The sequence below is a fragment of the Myotis daubentonii genome, chromosome 1 (assembly GCF_963259705.1).
Source record: "Myotis daubentonii chromosome 1, mMyoDau2.1, whole genome shotgun sequence".
Lineage (NCBI taxonomy): Eukaryota > Metazoa > Chordata > Mammalia > Chiroptera > Vespertilionidae > Myotis > Myotis daubentonii.
Window position 1 is genome coordinate 88,262,702 of NC_081840.1, and position 25,191 is coordinate 88,287,892.

The following is a 25,191-nucleotide window of genomic DNA, read 5'->3' on the forward strand; positions in this document are numbered from 1 at the left end:
ACTTCAACCTGGGAACAGATTATTGGCCAGAGTAGTTGTGTGTGTGTGTGTGTGTGTGTGTGTGTGTGTGTGTGTGTCCAGGGGAGGTTGGGTTATTTAATCTCCTAAACAAAAGAGTTCATTCTCTTTCCTTCTTGGCCCACTTAGTTGCTCTTGGTTGTGCTCTCATGCTCCTACGTTTGCTCCCCACAGAATGGACAATGGACTGCAAGCAGCCTGATGCTAAGCCAGACCCATTTCCAAGATGGAATGGAAACCCTTGACCCTGCTTTTCTTCTAGCTCTACTGAATCCCCAGCTGCACTTCTTCCAAGACTGGATTACGGAAATGGGGCTTTGGAAACCCAGAAATGTAATTCCACACAAATAAAAGTCACTTATCCTCTTGTGCAAGTCTCAGAAAATCTTTTTCTCAAGAATGAAAGACCAGTCGGGAGCTGAAAACCAGGACTACAGGCTTTATTAGGAGAAAGACCTGCTGAGTTGTCTCAGGAGAGAGCAGCAACCCCTGCAGAGGTGGGCACTCCTTTTGAGGGGTGGGATGGGGAGGGATGGGGGCTTAGGGTACTCGGTGCACGCTGATTGGTGGCTTAATGTATGGTCCATATAGGAACAAGGGCTTAGGGTATTTGGCAGGTGCTCATTGGTGGCTTAATGTATAGTCCATATGAGGTACATGGTTAGGCACTCAGGTACTTCCAGGCTGCAGGTTAAGTCATGATTGCTGTTACTCTGCCCACCAGTTGGGGGAAGGGAGGATCTATCAGAGATATTGTAAGGAACCCAACCCGAGCACTCAGCGGGGAAAGGAATACCCCACTTCCACCAATAAGGGCATAAGGGTGGCAGCTTACACATTGTCTAAATGTCCCAAAGCACTGCGGCCCGCTGGGAGGTCTCCAAATTGCACCCAGGAAATCCAAATCTGTTTTCACTTCCAGATGGTCCACACTGCTCAACTCTGCTGCACTGGTGACAGCACGCCCCATATGCTCAAGCCCAGCATTAGCCTGAGGGGCCAATGTTGGACATATACCCAAATTCCTCCACCGTCTGTTATGCAGGCAGGAAAGATCCCTTTGCAAAGTTGACAGAGAATTCAAATATGAACTTGGTGTTTTCTGTTCACGTGGTTTATATTGAAAGCTTGACATTCCTTTAGGATGTTTGGCACGAGACCCTTGTTGATAATTAAAATCTATAATAATAAAAATATAATATGCTAATTAGACCAGACAGCTGAACGACCTTCCGGATGTCATTCTGGATGTCCTTCCGGATGAGGCTGCGGCAGTGGGGGCCAAGGCAGAGGCGGTTAGGGGTGATCAGGCAGGCAGGTGAGCGGTTAGGAGCCAGTGGTCCCTAATTGCGAGAGGCTGAGGGCCGGGCTAAGGGACCCCTCCCCCCCCATGCACAAATTTTGTGCACCGGGCCTCTAGTATTATATAAAAATATCAAGTAACAATCATTTATTTAAAGCTCCCTCTCTGCCAATTCCATTCACTCTTTTGTTTGGCATCTCTTCTGCAGGTAGGAGACAGCAAAGGCAATACTGGGGAAGTTGGAAGTCTTGAGTCAATCCTGATGTGTTACCTCATCACTGTGTAACCTTTGACATGCCACCTAACCACTTGGAGTACACTTCCTTATCTGTAAAGAGGAAGAACTGTCTCTGAGGCTGCAAATAACATGTGACAACATGTAGAACAGGCATGGCATACGGGTATTCTCTGAGTGCTTAAGAATTATCTTACCAATTGTTTTATATCATGAGCGTTTAGCTACTGAACTTGGCCTTGTAAACATAAAGGAGACAGGCTATGGCAATCCAGTCTCTCAAAGGGTCTACACTGCCAACACGGTGAAACAGCAGCATGTTAAAAAAAAAATCACATTTGGACAGTAGACTGAGTCTAAAAGTACATTGGGTCTTTAATATAAAGGAGCATATATTATCCAAAAGAGTTCAACTATAGCCAGCTTCCCTTTGAAAAATAACTATTTATTTCCACTGTTTTGACAATAGTCTCTAACCAACTAGCTATTCAGTATTCTTGTCATGCCACTCAAAAGATTCAAGACTGAAACTGTCAATTTTGTACTATTTTCATTTGAAATAACTTTACTAAGAACATCCCTTGTGCTTGTCCTCATAGTTATCAATATAAAAGTACCTGACATGTCCAAAATCCCATTTTACACAAACTGCTGACCCAGCATGGCATTTCTCATCATTGCTTTCTGAAACACAGGAAATTTGAAGACTGAATGGCCAAAGTAAATTAGGATGTCCCAGCCTCTAAAAAATCTGAGTTATTTAAAGAAGGAAAAACAAAATCATGTCTGAATGGATAACTCATGATTCAGACAGCTTAGCATTTAATTGGTATTAACTACTCTACTGAAGATCTATTTAATGCACTTAGTAAGACCTCTTATATCCACGAAATTGGATATTTGGTTCAAAATATAATCTCCTGCCAAGGACTCTGCACTATATAGATGATGTAACACTGAGGTAGGCTCTTAATATTTCATTGCCAAGAATATAAAGGAAATTGATCAGATTATTTGCCAAATAATATTGCTTTAGCAAGGCTAAGTCCTCCCCTAAGTGGGCTGTCAGTGAAGCAAAATAGCAGACACTATTATAGCTGTATTTTCCAGGTTAGTCTTCCAGAACTCAAATTCATCCAGGAAAAACTCAGTGCATTAAAAGTTGATTTGATATATAGTTTATTAGTTTATAGGACCCTTGTCTGGAAGGAGTTAGCAAGGCCTAAAAGTTTCGATATTTTGATAAGTCAAAATATTGAGCAAAATGAAAGATATAAGGCATTTTATTGAAACATGGTATTCCTTCAGAATAGTCTGTCATTCCCATGACATTAATAATCACAGGAAAAAATCTTAGTTACAATTGTATAGATTATGAATTCCTAAGAAACAACCTTCTTTCTTTCTCTCTTAATGACATTTTTCAAAACTGTTTCAAAGTCAGGAATGTGTTCTGCCCTGTCTGAAGCTATTAGTGGAAGTTACCAAAGGGTATAATTCTTCATTCAGTTTTCAGCTGCGTAGTGGTCAATGACCTGTTCAAATAGGTAAACAAATGTGAAATGACATGATGACCAAAGCTTTCTAAAACTCTTAGCCTAGATTTATAAGTCAACAATGAGAGATGTATGTCCAAAAATTCTAGCGAGTCCTTCTTGCCAAAGATGAAGGAAATTAATCAGACCATTGACATGCAAAGGTAGGAGAACGAGTTTATTCAACAAGTCCTTGCTGTGTGTCAGGCACTATTTTAGGTGCTGGGAATACATCCCGTTGATTAAAAACATACAAAAATCCCTGTCTTCTTTGTGCTTACACTCTAGAGCAGCAGTTCTCAACCTGTGGGTCGCGACCCCTTTGGCGGTCGAAAGACCCTTTCACAGGGGTTGCCTAAGACCATCCTGAATATCAGATATTTACATTACAATTCATAACAGTAGCAACATTACAGTTATGAAGTAGCAACGAAAATAATTTTATGGTTGGGTCACAACATGAGGAACTGTATTTAAAGGGTCAGAAGGTTGAGAACCACTGCTCTAGAGGAAGGATACAAAATAATAAACACAATAAATAAGAAAATTACATAGTAGAAGGTGGTAAGTACCATGAAAAAAAAAAAGGAGCAGTTGTGAGAATGAAGACACGTCTTAGCTAGAAATTTTCTAAAACCAGAAAAGAAAAAAAAAATAAGCTTGTTTCTTGCTAAGTCTGTAAATGGCCAAAGAAAATATTCCTGGCCCTTTAAAGTTCATGGGATTTTCAAGCAAAGAATTGAATGATTTTTAAATTATGAAAATGGAATTGAAAACTAGGAAGAGTAACTTTCAAAGAGCAGACACTCGATGCACAGCCCTTCCAGGGTCAGTGCTTACTGCAGCAGTTCCAGCAAGCCCCACGATTCTCCACACTGCCCACCGCAGTGGGTCTGCAGAGCCCAGTCTGTTCAAAAAGGCACCTCGGGACAGGAACCATGAAAGAACTCAACCAAGCCTTTCAGGACGTTTGTTTTATTTCCATTTCCTTTTTTAAAATACAGCACCCTGTTTCTAAAAATTATTTTATTTTGTTAAAGAAGGGTGAGCTCATTGAAAAGGAAACTGAAGAATGAGAATGTCCACATTTCTAACTCTATCTCGCTCGCAAAGCGTTCGCGATGCACACACTTTGTTGTATATCTGTAGGCCCAGATCTTTCAACACCAGTATCAGAGGTCGCTGACGCTCAACTACCAGGTACATCTTTCCCCTTTGCTTTAAATTCAAATTCCATTTCAACAAAGCAATCAAACAATTAATGTCTAGATTTTGCCTCTGAGGAACTAGGTTCCCCAGGTAAGAAGTGAAAATAGAAAACACCTGGTTTGCCTTTTTTTTTTTTTTTTAAATCAGAAAGTCATATGTTCAGTAAAATGAGGCAGAACCCAAAAGTCCAGGTTGTAGGACAAGGAAAAAGGCGTATCTACCCACAGGACACTTATAAATGGGTGACGGAGACAGCAGCCCTTTCCAGAGGTAAGAACGTCATTAGGTTGTGATAATTCTCCAGAAACACCAACAGCCCTGGATTAGAAACATCTGGAAATTGTTCAGGTGGCACAGATTCCTGTTTCTTGCTGTCACAGGCTTCAATGATGCCCCTCTGTGGCACCTGTCACCAGTTTTTCTTCGTTGTAAGCCTCCTCCTTTCAAATCAGGAAGTGTACATAAAGTGCAAATAAGATTTATTCCCTCGCCCATGCTTCTGGGCTCTTGTTTGATAGACAGTATTACCAAATCTATCAGTTAAACCGCTGGCAAGAGAGGTCGTCTGCAGGTGTTTTCAGAGTTAGACAATGAGTTCATCTGGCAAAGAGAGTGTCTGAAGATGGATGCAGTCTTGGCAAGAAAACACAAAGTACCATTCGCAAGACAGGGATGTGAATGACGCAAGCAGGAGGGGGTTGCACATCACCAATTCACTGAAGAGGCCTTCTTTGGGTCTCAACTCTTAAAGAGAATTCAGAAGCCATTGCTAAAATGAATGAGGCCAGCGGATTCAGAGCACACAGTCAGTCTTCAGTGAGGGCAGACTCTGTTTTCCCTGGATTCGGGACAAAAAAGAAAATGAAGAGGGTAAGGAGTCAGATCCGATGAGTTTAATATCACAAATGTCATCCAAAAAGCTCTAGTAAATACTTCCCATCTTACAGAACAAAATTGAGCAGAGTGCCTCCTGATAGAGTTTAGCAAAATGTGTTTTCTTAGGTGTTTGATAGGCACATAGTCCAAATGGGTCATGAGTTAGGCAACATTACATATGCCTTTACTGCAGGATTTCTTAGATTACCTTTTCTTGGTTAATATGCCAATGGCACTGTGGCTCTTTAAGAGAGGAATACGATATGTAACATTTCCCATACTGTAGGGCCCAGGGATTTACCTTCCCATAAACCCCCTTGGCAAGACCAGCAGGATTAGTGTTTCTGTACAAGGTATTTGGGGAAATGCTGCTTTACAGTTCTGAGGGGACAGTTCTTAAGTCATATTCAGTTTATATTATATGAGCCCAGTTTCTATATTGGGAGTCACAGTCTCACACCAATAAATGAACCATTCTAGCTGGGTTCCATCATGTTTCCTTTGCCATGTGACAAAATCATGGGCACCATTTAATGTTATGTTGGACGGGTGAACATTAATAATAAAAAGTTAACAATTTCCCATCAATTATAACCTCTCAGGCAAAAGTAGGCATTCACAAAGGATGTCCTTTGCATTTTTCTGATTTTCCCAGCAGAGCTAAGGCTAGGCTTTCAGGATTAAGCCCATCAAGATGTCATTATATATGAAGCTAAGGCACAGCTGAGAATGAACAGAGTAGATGAGAATATTTTTTAAAAAATTAAAGTCAAAGATTGACTTGATCAAAAGTCACAGAAAATTATCAAATACATACTAGTTAAATTCCTGAATTTCTTTTTGGCTTCTGCTCTTTCATCAGCATCAAAGTACCAAACAGTCATAGCGTATCTGTGAAAGATAAGCAGATATAAGAAAAGAGATTTAAAATTACTACCAAAAAATAAAAATGCATAGTACAATCCCCCTTCGGAGTCATTTATACAGCCAACATTTAAAATGTCCCCTATTTTTAGAAATCCATTCCAATTTTAATTTAAAATAAACTTCTCTGGTTTCAATTCTATTTAAATGTAATAAAACGTGTAAGGAATTCCAAGTATGCACCAGGCATCAATGTGGGCAATGGGAGTTCAAATGATCATGTGAATATATCTGCTTCTTCTTCAAGGAACTCAGCCCCTAGTGGGGAGACAGGCAATTAACAAATACTGTAACAGGCCCTGTAATGATCTACACAGAAAGGACTAAAAAGGAATCATCCTGCTAAAGACTGGGAGACCCAACTTAGTGGGGAGAGCACGGAGAAGAAGAGGTGACATCTGAGTGAAGCTTTGAAGAATAACTCATTTAAATGACAAGACACCTAAAACTCTTGGCTGTCTTTCTTTAGTTTTGGACACCGAGGCAAAGATGCAATGGAATAATGATGCCCTCAAGCTTTCTACTGCATTCTCATTAATAAGCTTTATCCCATCTATGGGCTAGACTGGAATAGGAGTTGCTTCATGCATGAGTTTTCAAAGTTTCATTTTATAGCTATTGTTAGCTACTCAAATTTCTTTAGCACTTGATTTTCTTCAAGGGCTTCCCATCAACATTCGCTAATGTTCCCTATGACTCCAGCCATCAAGGGATTGTGGAATAACAAGGGAATTCTGGCACAAGCCACAGGGTCCAATTATTGTACCCATTAAACAAGCCACAAGCAGGCTTTGGTGGTAGAATTAGTTACCTGCTCACCTAGGGCACATTCCACTTTGACATTTAATATGTGCCTCTGTGTGGGGCTCAGCTCTGTGACTTCTGGAGGGGGACACATAAATCTTAAGAACTTTACTTGTGTGAATTTAATTCAATGAATTTCATTTAATTAGGCTCGTTAAGGTTTAGTCAATATCCTTCTACCCATGTTCTCACCCCTTGCCCAGAGCTGCTATTCCCAATTCAAGCTGCAACTCACAGCACTCTAGTACTGCCTGATTTACAGTGTCAACCATAAAACAACAGCAAATGAAAGGCAGAATCCAAAATTAAGATTGTATCAAGAGTTTCTAGATTAATACTAAACAGTGCTAAGTTGTTCAGTTACTCTGAAAATCTTCCCATGTATGATCTAAGGACATGATTATTTTAATATTTTACATCCAATTGTTGGGATCTGATCGGAACAGTGAGCCCAAACCAATTTTATGCTAAGAAAATGATTAAAAAAAAGAATATAAGTCAAAACAAATTCCTCTTTCTTTTCACAAGATTCTTTCTCTGTTTTTAACTGGCAACTCATAAACACATCCAGAGTTGACCACACAGAATTCCTAGGTGTGACAGCCAACATTCTCGGGGAGCAGTTCAACATTAGGTTTTTGAAAGGAGTGGGGAAGAAAGGACAGAAGAGACAAACACTCTGGGAAATTTAGAATCCAATATGCTCACCTAATGGAAAACCATTTGTTAATAGTTCAAACCCATGTTAGGTTTTGGATACTAAAGAATCCAAAGCGCCCTAGCCAGTTTGGCTCAGTGGATAGAGCATTGGCCTGTGGACTGAAGGTTCCCGGATTTGATTCCGGTCAAGGGCACATGTTCAGCTCAGGTTGCAGGCTCGATCCCCAGTGGATGGCATACGGGAGGCAGTCTATCAATGATTCTCTCTCATCATTGATATTTCTATCTCTCTCTCTCTCTCTCTCCTTTCCTCTCTGAAATCAATAAAAGTATATTTTTTAAAAAGAATCCAAAGCTTCCACTTTAAGAAAAATTAAAATGGACTCCAAACAGGTTTGCTGTCAGCTTTGGGTGTGGTTACTCCCTCATCTGCATAGGACACAAGTTTAGAGAATTCTCCAGGAACTGGTGTTTGTACAAGAAACTACTCACGCGGACTCATGGCCCTGGCTCTTACCTGGTTGCATAGGAAGGCTGGACTTCATGTGGGTTCCTGCGGTCTGACCAGAAGAACAAGAGTCTGTCAAAAATGGGCTCCACATCTGCTACGAATGACTTCCCTTCTGGAAATATCCGCAGGACCCCACCGTGTAGCTAAGGGCCACAAAGAAGGAGGATTATTTTCTGGCCTCATACATCGTTAATTAACAATGATATTTAAGACTTGTTTAAAAGCAAAGCCATCTTCCAATCTCCACTCTAAGAATATATATGACTCCTACATTTTTACTTCGGCCTCATACTTTGTATTAAAGTTTATTTCAAACTTGACTAGAACTATTTCCTTATTGACCTCATGCCAAAGGAAGCCTTCCCACCCGCCACCCATGAAGCCCTTGGACACAAAATGGAGTTCTATTGGGTTCAATCATAGATCACCAATATGCGACAGATTTTGACCTACAGAAAAACCCCAGCAATTTCGTATGGTTCAATCTAATATTAACAGCTTCCTAGGATAGTCGCCCCACATAATAGTCACTCCCCTTCAATTAGAATTTACAGCTTTCCTCTGCCCCTATATGACTTTGTTAGTTGGAAGTGACATGCTTTTTTCCCTAAACTCTCAGATCGCCTTATCTGTACCTTTTATTACATGTATGAATAAATGAATTACTTTCATTGAATTACTTTTTCATTTTACATGTATGCCCAATCTGTCTGACTAGGATAACCATAGCAGGGTAGAATGCAGGCCTCATACTTCAGTGTTTCCCACAACACAATGCCTGGCACTAGCAGGCACTCCACTATTTGTTGAATGATTTCATATTTCACAATTTATTATCACTGACCTGACAACTTTACTTGCTTGCCTGTAACACCACCTTTCAAGTTTTTAAAGGACAATCAAGGGGAGACGAGATGAGCCTTGCCACTGAGCCACTGGTTTCCCAGGTTTGGTTTTTCTGACCCCAGATAAAATATCCTAGCCCAGCGACAGCCGGCAGCTGCCCTAATGAGCAGGACATGGAGGTGCAGAAGGTACAAAAGCTAAACAAGCTTAAAAAGTTCTGACTTCTCAGACTCCTAAATCATCCTTAACTCTCAGAAGGCATACACATTCCAGACAAATGTTTGTACGTGTGGAACCAGACTTCCTATCTCTTTCTATCTATATGTTCAGAAAAACAAAAATAAACCATAAAGCCTTTGGCATTCCCAAACCGCAGTAAGCCATGGCAGGCAGCCACCAATAAGATGTATCACCCCGAGAGAGGACTGTGTGGGAAGCCTCGCTTGGGGAGGTTTCTATCCCACAGCTCTATTTTTGTGGAATTCTCTCAATGTTGCTGCTAGAAGAGAAAAGTGTACATCTTATTCTGCACTGAGAGTCCCATCAGCTCTGGATTACACTAAAAACGTCGGTCCCTAAAATAACAAATTACCCTCTCTTCATCAAGCACTCCTTCCATATCCTAATAATGACTCTACCTACTCCTGTAACATTAACTTGATATCCGATATTTTCATCTCAACTTTAGTACCCTGGGGTATGGGAGGGGATTGAAAAAGAAAAGATGCATCTGTGGGAATTATGAATTCCAAACTCTCCTCTAAGTCATCTGCCTTCTTTTTGTTTAAAAAAAAAATTTTTTTATTGATTAAGTTCTTACATTTGTGTCCGTATCCCCACATTACCCCCCATCCCCCCACTCATGCCCTCACCCCCTGTTGTCTGTGTCCATTGGTTAGGCCTGTATGCTAGCATATAAGTCCTTTGGTTGATCTCTCCCCCTTCTTTTCCTTTAGTTTCTAACCCCACACTCTATTCCCATTATTCCAAGTACCTTGGAATCCCAATTCTTGTTCAGATAGTAGATGCAGGTGATGCAGCGGCCGTCACCGTTGGGGTTGTCTACATGTCGAACATAACCTGTTCCATTTCCTGGGTAGCAAGCCACCATTGCCTACGAAGAAACCCCAAGAAAGATGGTTAACAAAGCTGAGACAATCTCCTCCCACTAGTGAGCAGCTGAGTAACACAGTCTCCTTGGGTACTATGTGACATCGATAGGTGGCTGCTGGCTTCTTAAGCGCACACACAGTACATAAATTTGGACTTTTCAGCATACAAGACTTAAAGGCCAAGTCATCCCTATGGCTCAGCCCAGTAGAAAGTGGTTCAACAATATTTCCATGGTTGTAGAATGTAACCCATATACATCTCATTAGGATGCCCACCTCTCTTCAATCCGTTTTAAAATAGCAGTTTCCCCCCTAGACCCACAAAATCGGAATCACTAGGTATGGAATTATGCCTGTTTAGCAAGTGCCCCTGATTCACACAGATTTTAGAACTAGGGCTCAAGATATTTGTATTGCCCTAACTGGTTTGGCTCAGTGGATAGAGCGTTGGCCTGCAGACTCAAGGGTCCCAGGTTCGATTCTAGTCAAGGGCATGTACCTTGGTTGTGGTCACATACCAGTAGGGAGTATGTAGGAGGCAGCTGATCGATGTTTCTCTCTCATCAATGTTTCTAACTCTCTATCCTTCTCCCTTCCTCTCTGTAAAAAATCAATAAAATATATTTTTTTTAAAAAGATATTTGTATTTATAAATATCTTGGAGAAAAGGGTCAGGCTTGCTCAACAAAATGCTTAGGACAAAAGGAAAAGGGAAGGGTCAATGGGAAGCTGTGTCCTAACTTTTTAGCATAGAACCAGTCGACCTGATTCCTAGAAAAAGCCACAGACACCCAGCTTATGTTTCTCAATGTTTGTCTTCTTTCTACTGATAATTATCAAATCGATGATAACCTTAAGTTCTCTTCCTTTTCCCAAGTGCTACCTGTATCAACCAAGTGTCGGAATAAAGCAGAAAGTCATACTAAAAACTTTATTGAAAGTTACTATTAAGTTACTATAAATTCTCCTGAGAATTACTGTTAAGAGGGTAACAAACCTCTAATTGTTCTATGGAGTAATTATAGCAAGGAGTAGAAAAACATAGGCAAAGTGCAAAAGGCTAGTTCTTTTCACAGACACTGACATATTCCTAAAATATTTTATAGAGATGAGATAGATGCAGAGAAGATACTGGAGCTGGCAACATAAGATGAGAAAAGGGATATTTTTCCTGTTTCGGTCACTGATGTATTTTTAGTGCCTAGAACAGTGCCTGATACATAGAGGTGTCTGTTTAAAAGCAGATATAAGTAAATGAATGAATTAGTGAATGACTCTTTCCTCCAAAGAGTATGTATGTATTTTACCTGAATCATTATAAATTTCTGTCATTTTTAAAACCTATCTTCCAATATACATATAGCAATCCAGTTCATACTTTTTCTTATAAATGGCAGGATTGTTATATTGCTAAAATAATCTGTTGGATAGAGGCCCAAACTAATGTGCTAGTGCACTCAATGAATCAGCTTCAATGCTGTGGGTGCCAAGTCACTACCAGTGGTAACATGAAGGCATGAACTAGGCATGTAGCTTTAAAGACTTCGCACACATGGCATACTGACTTAATAAAAAAACCCATACCTCTGGAACAATAATAAGACTGAAGGTAACTTGGCTTTATGGTGATCTTAAAGCTAAAATCACCATATCTATCAAACTTTATATCCTTATGCAGCTAGCGATCCCCATCCCCTACCCTTTGAACATCTAAAAGGTCAATGCAATGTCATCTTAGAGATAAAGTTAGGCTGTTAGCTTGAACATCTTTCAGAAGGTGAAATATTTAGAGGCTACTCCAATCAAGATTTAACAAAGAATGGCTTGGGGGAAGGTGGCCGGCAGCAAACAGAAACGATGGGCCTCACTGGGGAAGGAGAGATAAATGAACTCACCAATAATGACAAGGGAATTACCCATCCCTGGAAGCAGCTATTGGGATTATAAGAGCCACCACTGAGCCAAAAATGAAAGTCATTTAAGCTACAAATAATTATAAGCTGCATTCCCTACCATCTCAGCATCTCCCCACCGTGAAGCCGTGAAAAGAAAAAGTGCTCCATCAATGCTACATAAACTTCTATTCTCAAACAGCTCAACTCCAGGGCAAAGGTCAATAGTCTGGATGCCCGCCACCTAGTTCACACTAGTTGCAACTATTTGTGTGATTCCAGGCTTGGTTTCTTTTCCATAAAGAGGGGCTTGAGTTACATGCCTCTGACAGTCCAAGAAGATCTAAGACTAAATCTAAGCATCAACCCCCCAAAAGCAAGAGAGAGAGAGTTCTTTAGGGCATTATGAAGTGCACATCTATCTCAGGGCTCAACTTAGACTCAAATATTGAAAAATCAGATACAAACTCATAAAAGCACATCCTTTATGAATTGCTGCATCTGTAAAACACACACAGAAGAAGAGCTAGCAGCACATTCCAGGGGACTTACCAGTTGGACAAAACCTCTAAGTGTCAGCAAAGTATCTGATTGCTCAAGGGAGAGGAACAGAGAGAATTTCTCTGGCCAGAGTGAATCTTCACCTTTTCTCCTGGTTCCTGCAGCCACTATATCAAGTCCAAAACAATGGAAGGAAATCACTGTGGGCCTCAGTGGGCCTGTTGAAACTTCATACAGCCAATGTTATCAGTGTTTTCTGGATAACAGCCATAGGAGATGGGTCTTGGCTTGCACACATTCCTAGCTATTTGCTGGTCTTTGGCACAGTCTAAAACCAGGAGGCTTAGGATGCGTGCTAAAGCAAGAATCACGTCATTAACGAGTCACTCATTTCTGTGCCAATTTGTGCACAGGGCAGGAACAAACCCCGGAAACTGATTGGGTCAACTGAGCTGCTATCTAAACCTCATCAAGCTCGGGGAAGGATTTAGAGTATGTAAAGGAGGAGAATGCTTCAGACCAACAGAGCTAAAGCACTTTAATTATCATGTGACAAATAGGCCAAGCAATGACACTGACACCAATCAGGAAGATGTCTCATTTATTAAAGACTTTGTATTTGTCAAAACTTCCTGACTGGATTAATATTTTCAATGTCAGTGTGATCTACTAACCCATATACTACATAGTCTTATGGTTCTACTAGTGGCCCGGTATGAAATTCATACAGGGGGAGGGGGTGGAATCGGGCCTAAACTGGCAGTCAGACAACCCTCTCGCAATCTGGGACCACTGGCTCCTAACCATTCATCTGCCTGCCTGCTTGATCGCCCCTAACTGCCTCTGCCTGCCTGCCTGATCACCCCTAACTGCCCTCCCCTGCTGGCCTGATCTCACCCCCAACTGCCCTCCCCTGCTGGCCTGATCTCGCCCTTAACTGCCTCTGGCTGCCTGATTGCTCCCAACTGCCCTCCCCTGCTGACCTGATCTCACCCCCAATGGCCCTCCCCTGCAGGCCTGATCTTGCCCCCAACTGCCCTGCCAGCCTGGTTGCCCCCAATGCCCTACCCTGACGGCCTGATAGTTCTATTGTTGGATGTGCACATTAATCCACATATCCCCTTATGCATTCCCCATTCCTTCCTCTGACCCCAATGTGGACCCCCTCCCACCAACCTTAGAAGCCTCTCCACAGCTCTGTAGCCAAAGGAAAATTAGCTGAGGGATGAACCTCTCCCAGGCTGGCTCCAGACCAAAGAAATGTACTCTAGACACTGTGGCGGTCACGTTCAGGCAGGAAATGTGTATGTTCTTTGAAGATATACACAGATATATAAACTTTAACAGCCAAATACAAGTAACAAAATGTGCTCCCCAAATGCTACAAGCAGAAAAGAAAACAGTTGCTCTATTAGGGTTATTGGTAAGCTGACTTCATAAACAACCAGATCTCATCAATCCCAAAGGTAAACTTGAAAAATGAAAGTCCAGGATTTCCACTCTAATGTCTAAATAGAGTGTTCTTGATTGAAACCAACTACAGCTTGATTCCACGGATAAACCATTTCAAAAATTGGCGTTGGCAACCTCCACTGTCCATGTAGCAATGATGATCATTTTAGACTCACGGGTAGCAAGGGGGTATATCTGCCCCACCCCAACCTCCAATTAGGCTCACTAGTTCTCCAATAACAAGCAACAACACAGAATTTTATAGAAATGTATTTTACATCACATATAAGTTTGGAGTCAGATTCAATAGTATGACTTGATCTTGAACAAGTTATAGTAAAGTGGCATTTTATGTAAATTTTAGCTCCACACATTGAAATATTAATCAAGTCTCACTTTATTTGCAAAATTTTTAATAAATGGGAATTCATTTTTTAAATTGTGTCAAAAAATAGCATAACTTCAAAGCTGTCTGGCTGAGTGACCTTTAAACTGGCATTTTGGTCCATTGCCAAATGCTAAGACCCATCTAACTGCTATGCAGAAATACCAGCCAATCTTTGTAAGGGTTTGTTTTGAATTATGAATGGTCTTGAACACAGCATGCTTTGAATAAAATGCAGCCTAAGTACAAAATAGCCTGTACTTAACCTCTCAGTTTTCTCATCTGTAAAGTGGGTTTATGAGGCTCGAAGGAGATACTCCTTATGCTGCCTAATGTTCGCTATTTTTAAAGCTGATGATATGCATGCTTCTGTTCCCTCAACTGCGGCTTCAGTATGTCTCCTTCAGGGATCTGATCCTACTTAAGGGATTTGTAGCTTCAAATCCAGAGCTGGCAAATTCAAACAGCTTTCAGAGCGTGTGAGTAGCACAAATAATTGAAGCCAATCATGTATAGACGTATGTGTCAGAACTCTGGAGTGCATGCTATGCTACCTGCATCACGGAATTTACCTTCCTTTGCAATGAGGGCCCAGTATTACAAAATCCTCACATTCCAGGAGAGCCGTAGACAACCAAACTGGATTTGTGGGTTAAGACTCCTGAATATTTTTATCCCAATTTTAAAATTAGGGCCTCAAAAAAAAAAAAAAAAAACAGGCTATGTTTGGAGATCACTGTCTGAGATCTCCTAAGAAATCGAGCCACCCTGCACTAGCTCTTGGGCTATACATGGGCACCTTCCCTGCTCTCTTCTCCAGGTTCAGATGTTTGCTGTTCAAAGGCACAGCCTTGCCCTCAGTGCCATTCACATTCCACATGCCTCCCCCACACCTTCTTCCCCTCAAGTCCTTCCCCCGTGTCCACTCTGAACAAAGAGAAGGGGACCCAGGATCCTCCCCACTCCACCAAAAGGCACCAACTACCTGGAGAATTAGATGTGGAGAGAGTTGAGAAGAAATACACAGGACTATGCACATGCTTTAGCTTAGAAAAAGAGCCAAGCAACTTATCCTAGTGGGGAAAGCAGCTGAAGTTTTCTGGCCAGAAGTGGGTATAATTTATATTCGGGTGACAACAGCCTAGGTGACAAACTTGCCAATGTTTCTAGTCAGCTGTGGATGGAGGTGCCAAAGGCTATATTCCTGGGGCCATTTTTCAGGGTGGTTTGTGTTCAGCACATATTTTATTTTAACACGCACATTTAAAGTGGACAGTGAGCAGGGCAGCCCGTGGTTGTACACTTTATGTCCTATATTCATTAAGGCACCTGCTGGGGAAGGGGCCTCACTTGGTAATTCATTGTAGGGAGGTGTTAAGAACTGGAACAAAGGCACTGCATGTGCTGGCAGCTGCTCTAAAATTGAAATTTTCTTAGTTTAATAGAAAACAAAAAATTAAAAAATCTTTACGTATTCAAAGTGCTAAGTGCAGGCACCACAGGAAAGGCTGGTGTGGGAGAGAGAAATGGGAAGAGGCATGATCTTGGCAAGTTTTGCTCTGTAAAAAACAAACAGAAAAACTAAAGATGGTGTTGGGGGAGGGCCCGGGGAAAGATCAACCGAGGAACTTATATACTGATATGCACAGCCCATGGACACAGACAATAAATAGCCTGGTGAAGGCCTGGAGGGGCAGGTGCAGGGTTGAGGGGGTCAATGGGGAAAAAAAAACCACACACACAAAGGCAGCATATGTAATACTTTCAACAATAAATTTAAAATAACACTAAAGATAAATTAAGCCAAAATGTCATTTTCCATTCTTTTCCATTTGGCTGTGACAAGGAGTGAAGAAAACTCCACAGATCCTCTGCAAGGGCAGTGACTGGAAGGCAGCGGTCTCTCCCCATCCTCCTTGTCCAGGGGTATGTCCTCTTCAAGGACACCTTGCGGGCCCGTTGTTGCCACTTAAATTAAATTACTTCAGCACAATATTCACAGGGCATCGTCACAAGCTGATGACAACTGTGCAAAGCTTTCTCCGGGAGTTTCAAGGAGATGCCCTTAAACGAAGTTCACATTGCTGCCAGCCGCCTCCTTTATGCGAAGTTAAACAAAAAAGCGAGCTCTCAATGTGATGATGAACAACGCAAAAGCTTCATAAGTGCCTTAGAATTTGTACATATTCATCCTCACTGCATCTAGCTTGGCCTAAAGAAATGAGCGGTAGGCAATGTAGGCACTTCAGAGAAAAAAGCAGGGAACTTTGTGCAAACTGTCATTAGCTCTCTTGGCATCTTGTTTGTCATCTCTCTTGCTGGTTAAGAGAGGCCTCGCTATTTCCTCCTAGTGCCTCTAGTTAAAGATTAATGTAACAAAATGAGGAGGGAATAGGAAATATGCTTTCGGGGGGCAACAACATGAGCTGAGTCCAGTCCCCACATTCCCCTTCCCAACGTTTCAGCATCTGACTAGAAGTTTCCGGAGACTGAGAACACCAGTCAAATACCGGGCAGGTTAAGTACAGCAGCCGCTTGACTACCATCGTTTTGTTTTAACATTGTTGAGATGCCATAGGAACGTAACTCTTTATGTTAATTAGCCCAAGGTAAAATTGGTTTCATTATACATGGTTTTGTTTAAAGTCGCAGAACCTATTGACAACATTGAGGACTTACTGTAATCCTTTCAGCAAACCCCAAGTTACTTACTGAAGTACTTTCTACTCTTCTGTCTCTAGACTGAGAACTACTTCTGCCCCCTCATTTGCCCACCTCCACACTACAAATGCCTCTGAACCCACATACCGCAACACCGCTTGACACACATAACCTCATCTCCAATTCAGAACAGTCATCACCATGCCCCACTCCTGAATGTTATTGGAAGGCAGGACCTTCAGTAATTCTGAAAATGAAAAGTAAGACATTACAGCCAGTGGCTCTGGTGAAGTGGGTCTGCCGGCCCCCTGGTCAGGCCAGAGCACCCTGGCAGGGACTGTCTCATCTTTACTTGAAGACCTGTCCCCAGGTAGACCTTCTCATCGGTGCCCTTGTTTGACTCTACTGTGAACTGGGTCCTAGATCCAGGGTCATCCACACAACCATCAACAATTGCCAAGACTCTGGAACCTTCTATGTAGTTCTCCTAGCTCAGTGAAAACAGTGCCATGAGACTCTCACATTAAAGAGCTGGGCTCCCGCCCCACCCCTGGAAATGTGCACACATACACGCAGTCACAGAGGACTCACAGGTCCTTAACGTCTAACTGCTTTAGATCAAGATTCTATTCCAGGGCTCCTGCACTCTGTGCAGGAACTTAAGTAAATCACCCTTACCCAAGAAGCCGCTGAAGCACTCAGAGGCCAGGAATGTGAGAGACTATTGTCATTCCTCCCTGAATTGTGTTTAATTCTTCCTCTTGGAGGGGATTCAGCCAGAGCCCTGCAATTAAGCACAGTAAACAGGCCCGGGAACATCCACCTATCAATGCAGGCTGCTTGGGTTTGGGAAGGCAGCCCTTCCAGTGGCGGCCTGGCTCCCAGCCAGCGGGGTGACGGCTGAGTGACAGGGCTACGTGCGCTTCGTGAGGGTGGCAGCCAGCCCACACCCGAGCACACAGCCCGGGACCAGGGAGGGAACAAGCATAGGAGAGCATCCCCCGCCCCTCCCCCTGCCACTACCACAGTCACCGGAGACATGTTTTGAATAAAGGTTTCCTTGCAATTATGAAATCGGTAAAAGCCAGGCTCAGGGTTAAGGACTTTAGGAGGCATTTAACCACATCCATCCTGATACGCTTCTCCAAATCGGAGCAGCTGCCATTTCCTGAGGACCCATGGAGCTAGGTGGCACTTTAGGTGGTGCTTTGCACATATCACCTCATTTAACTTCCTGGTTCCAGAGGTGGGGGCATGATGGGGGAGGGGCAGGAGTGAGCAGCAGTCATCTGCATGAGTCACTGCTCATTTCTCAGAAGTCATTAACCCTGGAAGTTATATGGACCTAGAAGTTATCTTATTTCTATAGATAAACAAATTCATGAGTAATTCCTAAAGCTACATGGGGATAGGGAGTCAAAATATTTAACTTCCTTTGATGTGAGAAACCACCCTCTCTGAAAAAGAAAACTGTACCTGTAGCTCTCTAAAGGCTCCAAGTGTAACAGAAAAAAAAGGATGTTTGTGGCTGTCGGAATGTCAGAGTATGGCTGTCTTTAAATTCTCATCTGAAGAAAATCCTGAAATACTTTCGGGAATCGATGATAACTTAAATACAAATGTTAAGACAGGGTTTTATTAATGGGTAATCTATAAAAAATATAGTTACCAATCAAAACATGCCCTGAAAAATGCCTGGAAGCAATATTTTAAAGAGAAACCAGGAAAACACTTTGCCTGCAATTCCCAGTGAATTTTAAAACTATTAACTTGGAACACTAAAACTGCTAGGAAAAAATAAAGGCAAAAAACTTTTTAGAAAACCAAATCTTACGTTTACATTTGCATTTCAGCATTTGGAAAAATATTTCTGCTGAATGAAAGAAATGGCACACAGCAAATCAGTTAGAATTAGAACTCATGAAATCCAGTAAGCATATTTACTCACCGAACAAACATTTGTATAGTGCTGTGCTTCCCAAATTTACCTCATTCGATATTCATGAGGCAGGAACCATTACTGCCTCCACTTTACAGATGAAGAAACTGAGGCAGAAGGAGGTTAGGTAACTTGTCTTTTTGAACCCAGTCAGCCTGGCTGCAGAGTGGGAGGCCTTAATAACCAAATCATATTCTACCAGGGCAGTCTATCTAATGCAGTGGTTCTCAACCTTCTGGCCCTTTATTTATTTATTTATTTTTTAATATATTTTATTGATTTCTCACAGAGAAGAAGGGAGAGAGATAGAGAGTTAGAAACATCATTGAGAGAGAAACATCGATCAGCCGCCTCCTGCACATCTCCCACCGGGGATGTGCCTGCAACCCAGGTACATGCCCTTGACGGGCATCGAACCTGGGACCCTTCAGTCCTCAGGCCGATGCTCTATCCACTGAGCCAAACCGGTTTCGGCCTTCTGGCCCTTTAAATACAGTTCCTCATGTTGTGACCCAACCATAAAATTATTTTCGTTGCTACTTCATAACTGTAATGTTGCTACGGTTATGAATCGTAATGTAAATATCTGATATGCAGGATGGTCTTAGGCGACCCCTTTGAAAGGGTCGTTCGACCGCCAAAGGGGTCGCGACCCACAGGTTGAGAACCGCTTATCTAATGTCTAACATTAATCAATTCAACCCATTTTTGAGGGAACTAAGATCTTCAGTTCCACTTGAAGTATTTGATTCCCTCTTACCCTGGCCTACCATCCTTTCCATAATGATAGAAAAATCACAAAATGCAAAAATATGAAAAATGAGTGTGCTTTCAATTGAGTCTATGAACTAAATGCTCGGGGCGGGGGGGGGGGGGGGGGTGAGGGTTGGGAGTATAACAAAAGCAAGGATCCTTGCAAAGGAAATTGACTCTGAATCCTGTGGCAAAGCACTAACTAGTTGTCCGAGTCGTCTTTGCTTCGGTTACTCACTGCAGGACAGGCCCGATCCATCCCTCAGTGTACTTTCGTAGCCCCTGCAGGGCCCATTCCTGCTTCACATGCAATTGGTCAAAAGTCAGCTCAAGTCTGAGCCGCAGGCTGCTCTGCCCCTGCAAGGTTCGATGGGAGGAAAGCAGCCCCTCCAGGACCTGTCCTTGTCAGCGCAGGTCCACAGCAGGCAAGCATCTCAGCCTTGTTTCAAAGTCAGGAGATAAATTACCAATTAAGAAAAATTTTTCAAGTAAATACAAAATTGTGCCTTCCTGGGGAAGACACGGATGGGATAAATTTCCTCACTAGGTGCAACACTTGTTTAGGAGACATCTCCGCCCTCTACTACCACGTTAATCAGCATTCACTGAATACAGAACTTGCTAAAATTACATTCATTAGATCACAATGGATGCAGACCCACTGTGGCTTTCAGGAGGGGAGAGATCCAGAAAACCTCTCAAGAGTGGTAGAAAGTCAAAAGACCATCTGAGAGAAATGTGTAAAGTATTTTGGGGAGCAGAAAGGGGACTAGAAATAAAGGCGTGCCTGCCTCTGAGTCTGGGGAGCAGGAATGGTTAATTTAATTGCCCCCCTGTTCCTTCAAGATAGAGACAAGCCCCATTTTACAAACATAGAAAATGAGAATCAGACACAAAAAGTGGCAAAACCAAGAGTTCTGGAGCGATGCCTCCCCCTAAGAGATAAAAGGTAAACAGTCAGCTGCACTATTAACTTGGAGAACAGGAGGTGGTGGGGATTGCAGGGAGCAAGGGGAATTCCTAGGGCAGTTTCTGGCACAGGTTCAGCAGTGCGATCCCTCAAGCTGGCAGGAAACATTGCAGTTGTAACTCTGTCCAATTGCGGAGGATTACTGTCATGGCAGTCACCCTCCCTGGGGTGTGACTGCTGGTAGAGCCAGCTCTCTTCGGGAACCCAATGAGAGGCACTGAAAGTACCTATTTGCCCTTTCAGATGAAAATTTAGTCTCACTTTTCTTTATTTTTTTTCTTTTTAAAATATGTTTTTATTGATTTCAGAGAATCAGAAGGGAGAGGGAGAAAGAGATAGAAACATAAAACAATCATTGATCGGCTGTCTCCTGCCCACTCCCTACTGGGGATTGAGCCCACAACCCCCTGACTGGGAATCGAACTGTGACCTCCTGGTTCATGGATAGACACTCAACCTCTGAACCACACCAGCTGGGCTTTTCTTTTCTTCTTCTTTTTTTAGTTAAATAATTGTAAAATGTACAAAGTTCAACATGTAACAAAGTAAAGATGCCAATGGCTAAATACAAATAAAACAGTATAAAACACAGATATAAAGCCATTATGATGCAAGCCATTATCAGACATGACTACATATTCCATCCTATAATCTCATAAATCAAAGCTTTTAACTGTCTGAATTCATATGTGACTGCATTCTTTCCAATATGTGTTCTTTCCTCTTCTAGGAGTTGTTCAATAATGGCAGGTACATTCCCGCCATGAAGTTCACAGTGTTCTAGAAACTGAACACATTCTTGAGTAACACTCTCACAAAACATGATCATGTGTTTTGACATGTTCTGTAATAAAGACAAGAAGCGTCTTTTGGCATAATACCAGGTATCAGTTCCAAGTTTTTTATTATAAGGTTCCAAGCTTTTGATAACTCGAGAAATCCAAAGTCATAATTTCCTTTGGCACAGTAAAGTGTCCCTATCAGCAAATCCACAGATGGTAGTTTTTCTCATCTGGGTCACCATAGGAGAGCTGATCTTCCTCCTTTTCAGTCTTCCTCATCAACTCCTCAGCGCCTTCATTTTGACTTGTCATAATGTATGAAACACAGAGGTGAGCCAATACAGTAGCACTGACATTCAGGATGTTGTCATAGTGCTTCTTGACTACAGGCTCATAAAAACCGATGGCGTCTTTGTGTTTGTTTTTGTGAAGAGAACATGAGCCACATTCAGCTTCCACACATCATGCTCATTGCAGAATTCCACAGATTTGCGAAAGATCTCTTCTACCACTGAATAACTTTCGAGGTTCCAGTAGATTTTCTGCCTGGGCCATCAATACAGGAATATACGTCCCCAGGATGTCATCATATTCATTCACTGCCTTCTTGACATCTTCATCGTCTCTATTGTGTCTTGCTTCCTGTACTTCTATGGTGAGTTTCCAAAGCCAGGGCCAGGCATGGAATTCCAAAACGGAGGAAAGAATCTCACAAAGCTAAAGCCCCTCCTTTGAGATGGTTCCTCGTAGCATGTTAATGTAATACAATATTTAAACATTATGACGTCAAATTAGGGACCATGCTGCAAAACCTTTTTTTTTTTTTTTGACATGCTAACATCCTTTAAAATCAAAGTTCCTTTTGAAAATGAAATTAAGTCAACAAGCGCCTATGAATTGTAAAAGACTGTTCAAGGCACTGAAAGTATATATTAAGTTTATATATCTGCCTTAATGGAATTTTTAAGTAACTGCTGGATTAGAGGAAGCAGCCAAAAAAATAAATGTACTAGGGCAGCCTGGACTGAGCCACCCACAGAGTTCTAGGGAGCAGAAGGGAAGACTTCATGGAGAAGGCACTAAGATGGGTCCTGAAGAATAGAAACAATGGGAAGCTCCATGTGCCTGGCAAAATCAGTTCCTAGCATTTCAGGGATTGGGAGAGAAGGAAAGAGGTGAGCAGATTAAGTATAGAAAGGTCAATGGGGTCAGATGGGGTCAGTTGGGGTCAGATGTGGAAGGGCTTACGTGGCACACTAGGAAGTGCACAGCACGCAGAGTGGACAATAGGGACAGAGCCCGGTTGGGGGTTTTTAAGCATAGAGACTGCACGATTAGAGATGGGTTTGGGGCCGTTCACACTCTGACAAAAGCACATGAAAATGGATTACAGGGAGAATGAAAACAAAAGGCGGGTGAGTTATGGTTAAACTAAGTCTCTTTAAAATACTTTCCTCCTCAAGGATTTCTACTAGGAAAGGAAAACAAAATTCAGTTTTTTAAGAAAAGACAAAACTTGAGGCTCCACAGTGAACCTAAAAAACAAACATAATAAAAAGCGAAAATGGCACAAAATAGGCCAAACTTTGACCAATAATATTGCATGTTCCTGCCTGAATCTTCAATATTTTGTGTTTAAAAAGGCTTTATTTATCTACTCCCATCACTCAAAAACAATATGAATAGGAAAAAAGCCATCCAAAATCCAAACAAACGAAATGACTCACCGTCAATTTTGTGTAAGGTATTGAGATTTCTGAGTAATAGTCCCTCAGTTTGACTAGACAGATGAGTAGAAATGGGAGGGGATCTGGAGGGAGGGGCACAAGGCAGATTGTTGTTCTGGGTCTGGAGAACACAGAGCAAGGTCCAAAGAATGTTCAAACTGCTTAAAACACTGTATGTTTACTGCTTCCAAGCAATACTCAAATATAAGAGTATTATCCTGAATACCCCAGAACAACTTCAAGTTCCCTTAGAGAACCAAAAATAGACATCACTGACACCTGGAACTGAGTTTTCCATTTTGTCTTCTTCCCACTGGCAAATAATCAAGATGGCTGTCGGATTCTTTGATTCTTTGCATTTTGAAATTCATGTTGGAAGGAAACAATATTTAATATGAGGTTGATACATTTACTTCAGAAATTAAGAAATGTTGATCATTGTATCTCCTAAAGAATCAAAAATTGTCTTGACTTAATCAGGAGGTATTGACATGGCACTGAACATGGAGTACTCTCAGTAAGTAGGTACAGAATGAAGCCAGCATAAGACCTGAAACTCTGCATTATACAACTGCAAACCCACGTGTCTGTAAGACTGGGACTGGGTTGGGGCAGGAGGTGAAAAATATAACAGTCACTACCAGCTCACCAAAAACAAACAGAGGAACTCATCCACAAATCCCAATATCAAAAGATACAAAATTAAGGTAAGAGGCATACTGGTAGAAGACTGAAATAATAGAGGGAAGTGGGATATAAATTCTACATATAATGAGCTGAGCTAACTAATCTCTTGGCAAATGGACACATAGCTCTGAATCTGAGCCAAATCAACGGCTCTGGGCAATCTGCCAAAGCTGAATTCCTTAGTCTGGCATCATAAAATGATTTGCCTGTCACACTTACAATTCCAGTGCCTCTGGATTCAGCTACCCGCTGGGCACCCCTGGCAGTTGCCCAGCAGAATACATCTGAACTATCATTACTGTCAAAACATGTGCATTTGACAAACACTACAGAAAAATGACACCCATTTCTTGGAGCAATATTAGTTAACAGCTACAAAGTGGTGTTACAAAGGAATTACCAAGTCTGTTGCAGTAACAATTAACAAAGAATTAATAATCTTCATAGTGTGAGCCCGCAAGCTGCTCCTTAGTATTCAATAGGCACAGGTCAAAATGTCACTTAATTTACCTGCAGCTACAAAGGTGAGTCCAAAGCAGAGAGGTCTTGCCAAACTCAGCAAAGGCTGCCCACAGTGGAGATGCCCTCTGAGCTTTCTAATGAAATGCACGATGCTGGGGTGCTTAGAGATGCTTCTCAGAGGTGCCCTGCTCATTATGGGACAAACCCTATCCCCATCTGCTATCGGAGATGTCTTCCACACATGGTGTGTTTTCAGAATGGAGCCGTAACATGCAAGGCTGCCTGTTATTTATAAAATCTGAAATCTTTCTAGTCAGAGTCAGGAATCAGAAAAGAATGCACAGTCCTAGCTGGTTTGGCTCAGTGGAGAAAGCATCAGTCTGTGGACTGAAGGGTCCTGGTTCAATTCTGGCCAAGGGCGCATGCCCAGGTTGGAGGCTCAACCTCCAGTAGGGGGCGTGCAGGAGGCAGCCGATCAATGATTATCTCTCATCATTGATGTTTCTATCTCTCCCTCTCCCTTCCTCTCTGAAATCAATACAAATATATTTTTTCTAAAAAAAAGAAAGAAAGAAAGAAAAGAATGTACAAAATTGCTCTGGGCTGAGTGATGTCAGAAAAGGAAATAATTCATGACACCCAGAAGTTGAATGTACAGATAGGCTTATATAACTCCATGAAAGGATGTTTGTCAATTTAAAATTAGAATGATATTTGAAATTCACAACTAAAATGCTCATGCAGCTGAATTAACCTACCGACCCTGTCTCGCAGTCTACCTGACTCAGGGAGCAACCCCAGCCAGGCTAGCCCCCATCCACTAAAGTGCCTTTGCTTAGGCCCAGGACCCCAATCCCTTGCAAGATCTCATCTCTCCAAATATTAAAACTGCTAAATGATTGAATGACTGGAGAGATGTGATTTCTGATACCTCTCTTTAGCTCTAA

General features: G+C 41.9%; 1 protein-coding gene across 1 annotated transcript in view; it reads right to left on the reverse strand.

Annotated features, from left to right (window-relative positions):
* Positions 1 to 3,252: 3,252 nt before the first annotated feature.
* EGLN3 (egl-9 family hypoxia inducible factor 3) overlaps positions 3,253 to 25,191 on the reverse strand; it is a 28,323-nt gene continuing 6,384 nt past the window's right edge. Inside the window, exons 2-5 of the mRNA XM_059710321.1 lie at positions 9,916 to 10,035; positions 8,082 to 8,218; positions 5,994 to 6,067; positions 3,253 to 5,138 (exon numbers count right to left, since the gene is read on the reverse strand). Coding sequence (XP_059566304.1) covers positions 5,107 to 5,138; positions 5,994 to 6,067; positions 8,082 to 8,218; positions 9,916 to 10,035 — 363 coding nt within the window. The 3' untranslated portion in view covers positions 3,253 to 5,106. The remainder of the gene's footprint in view (positions 5,139 to 5,993; positions 6,068 to 8,081; positions 8,219 to 9,915; positions 10,036 to 25,191) is intronic.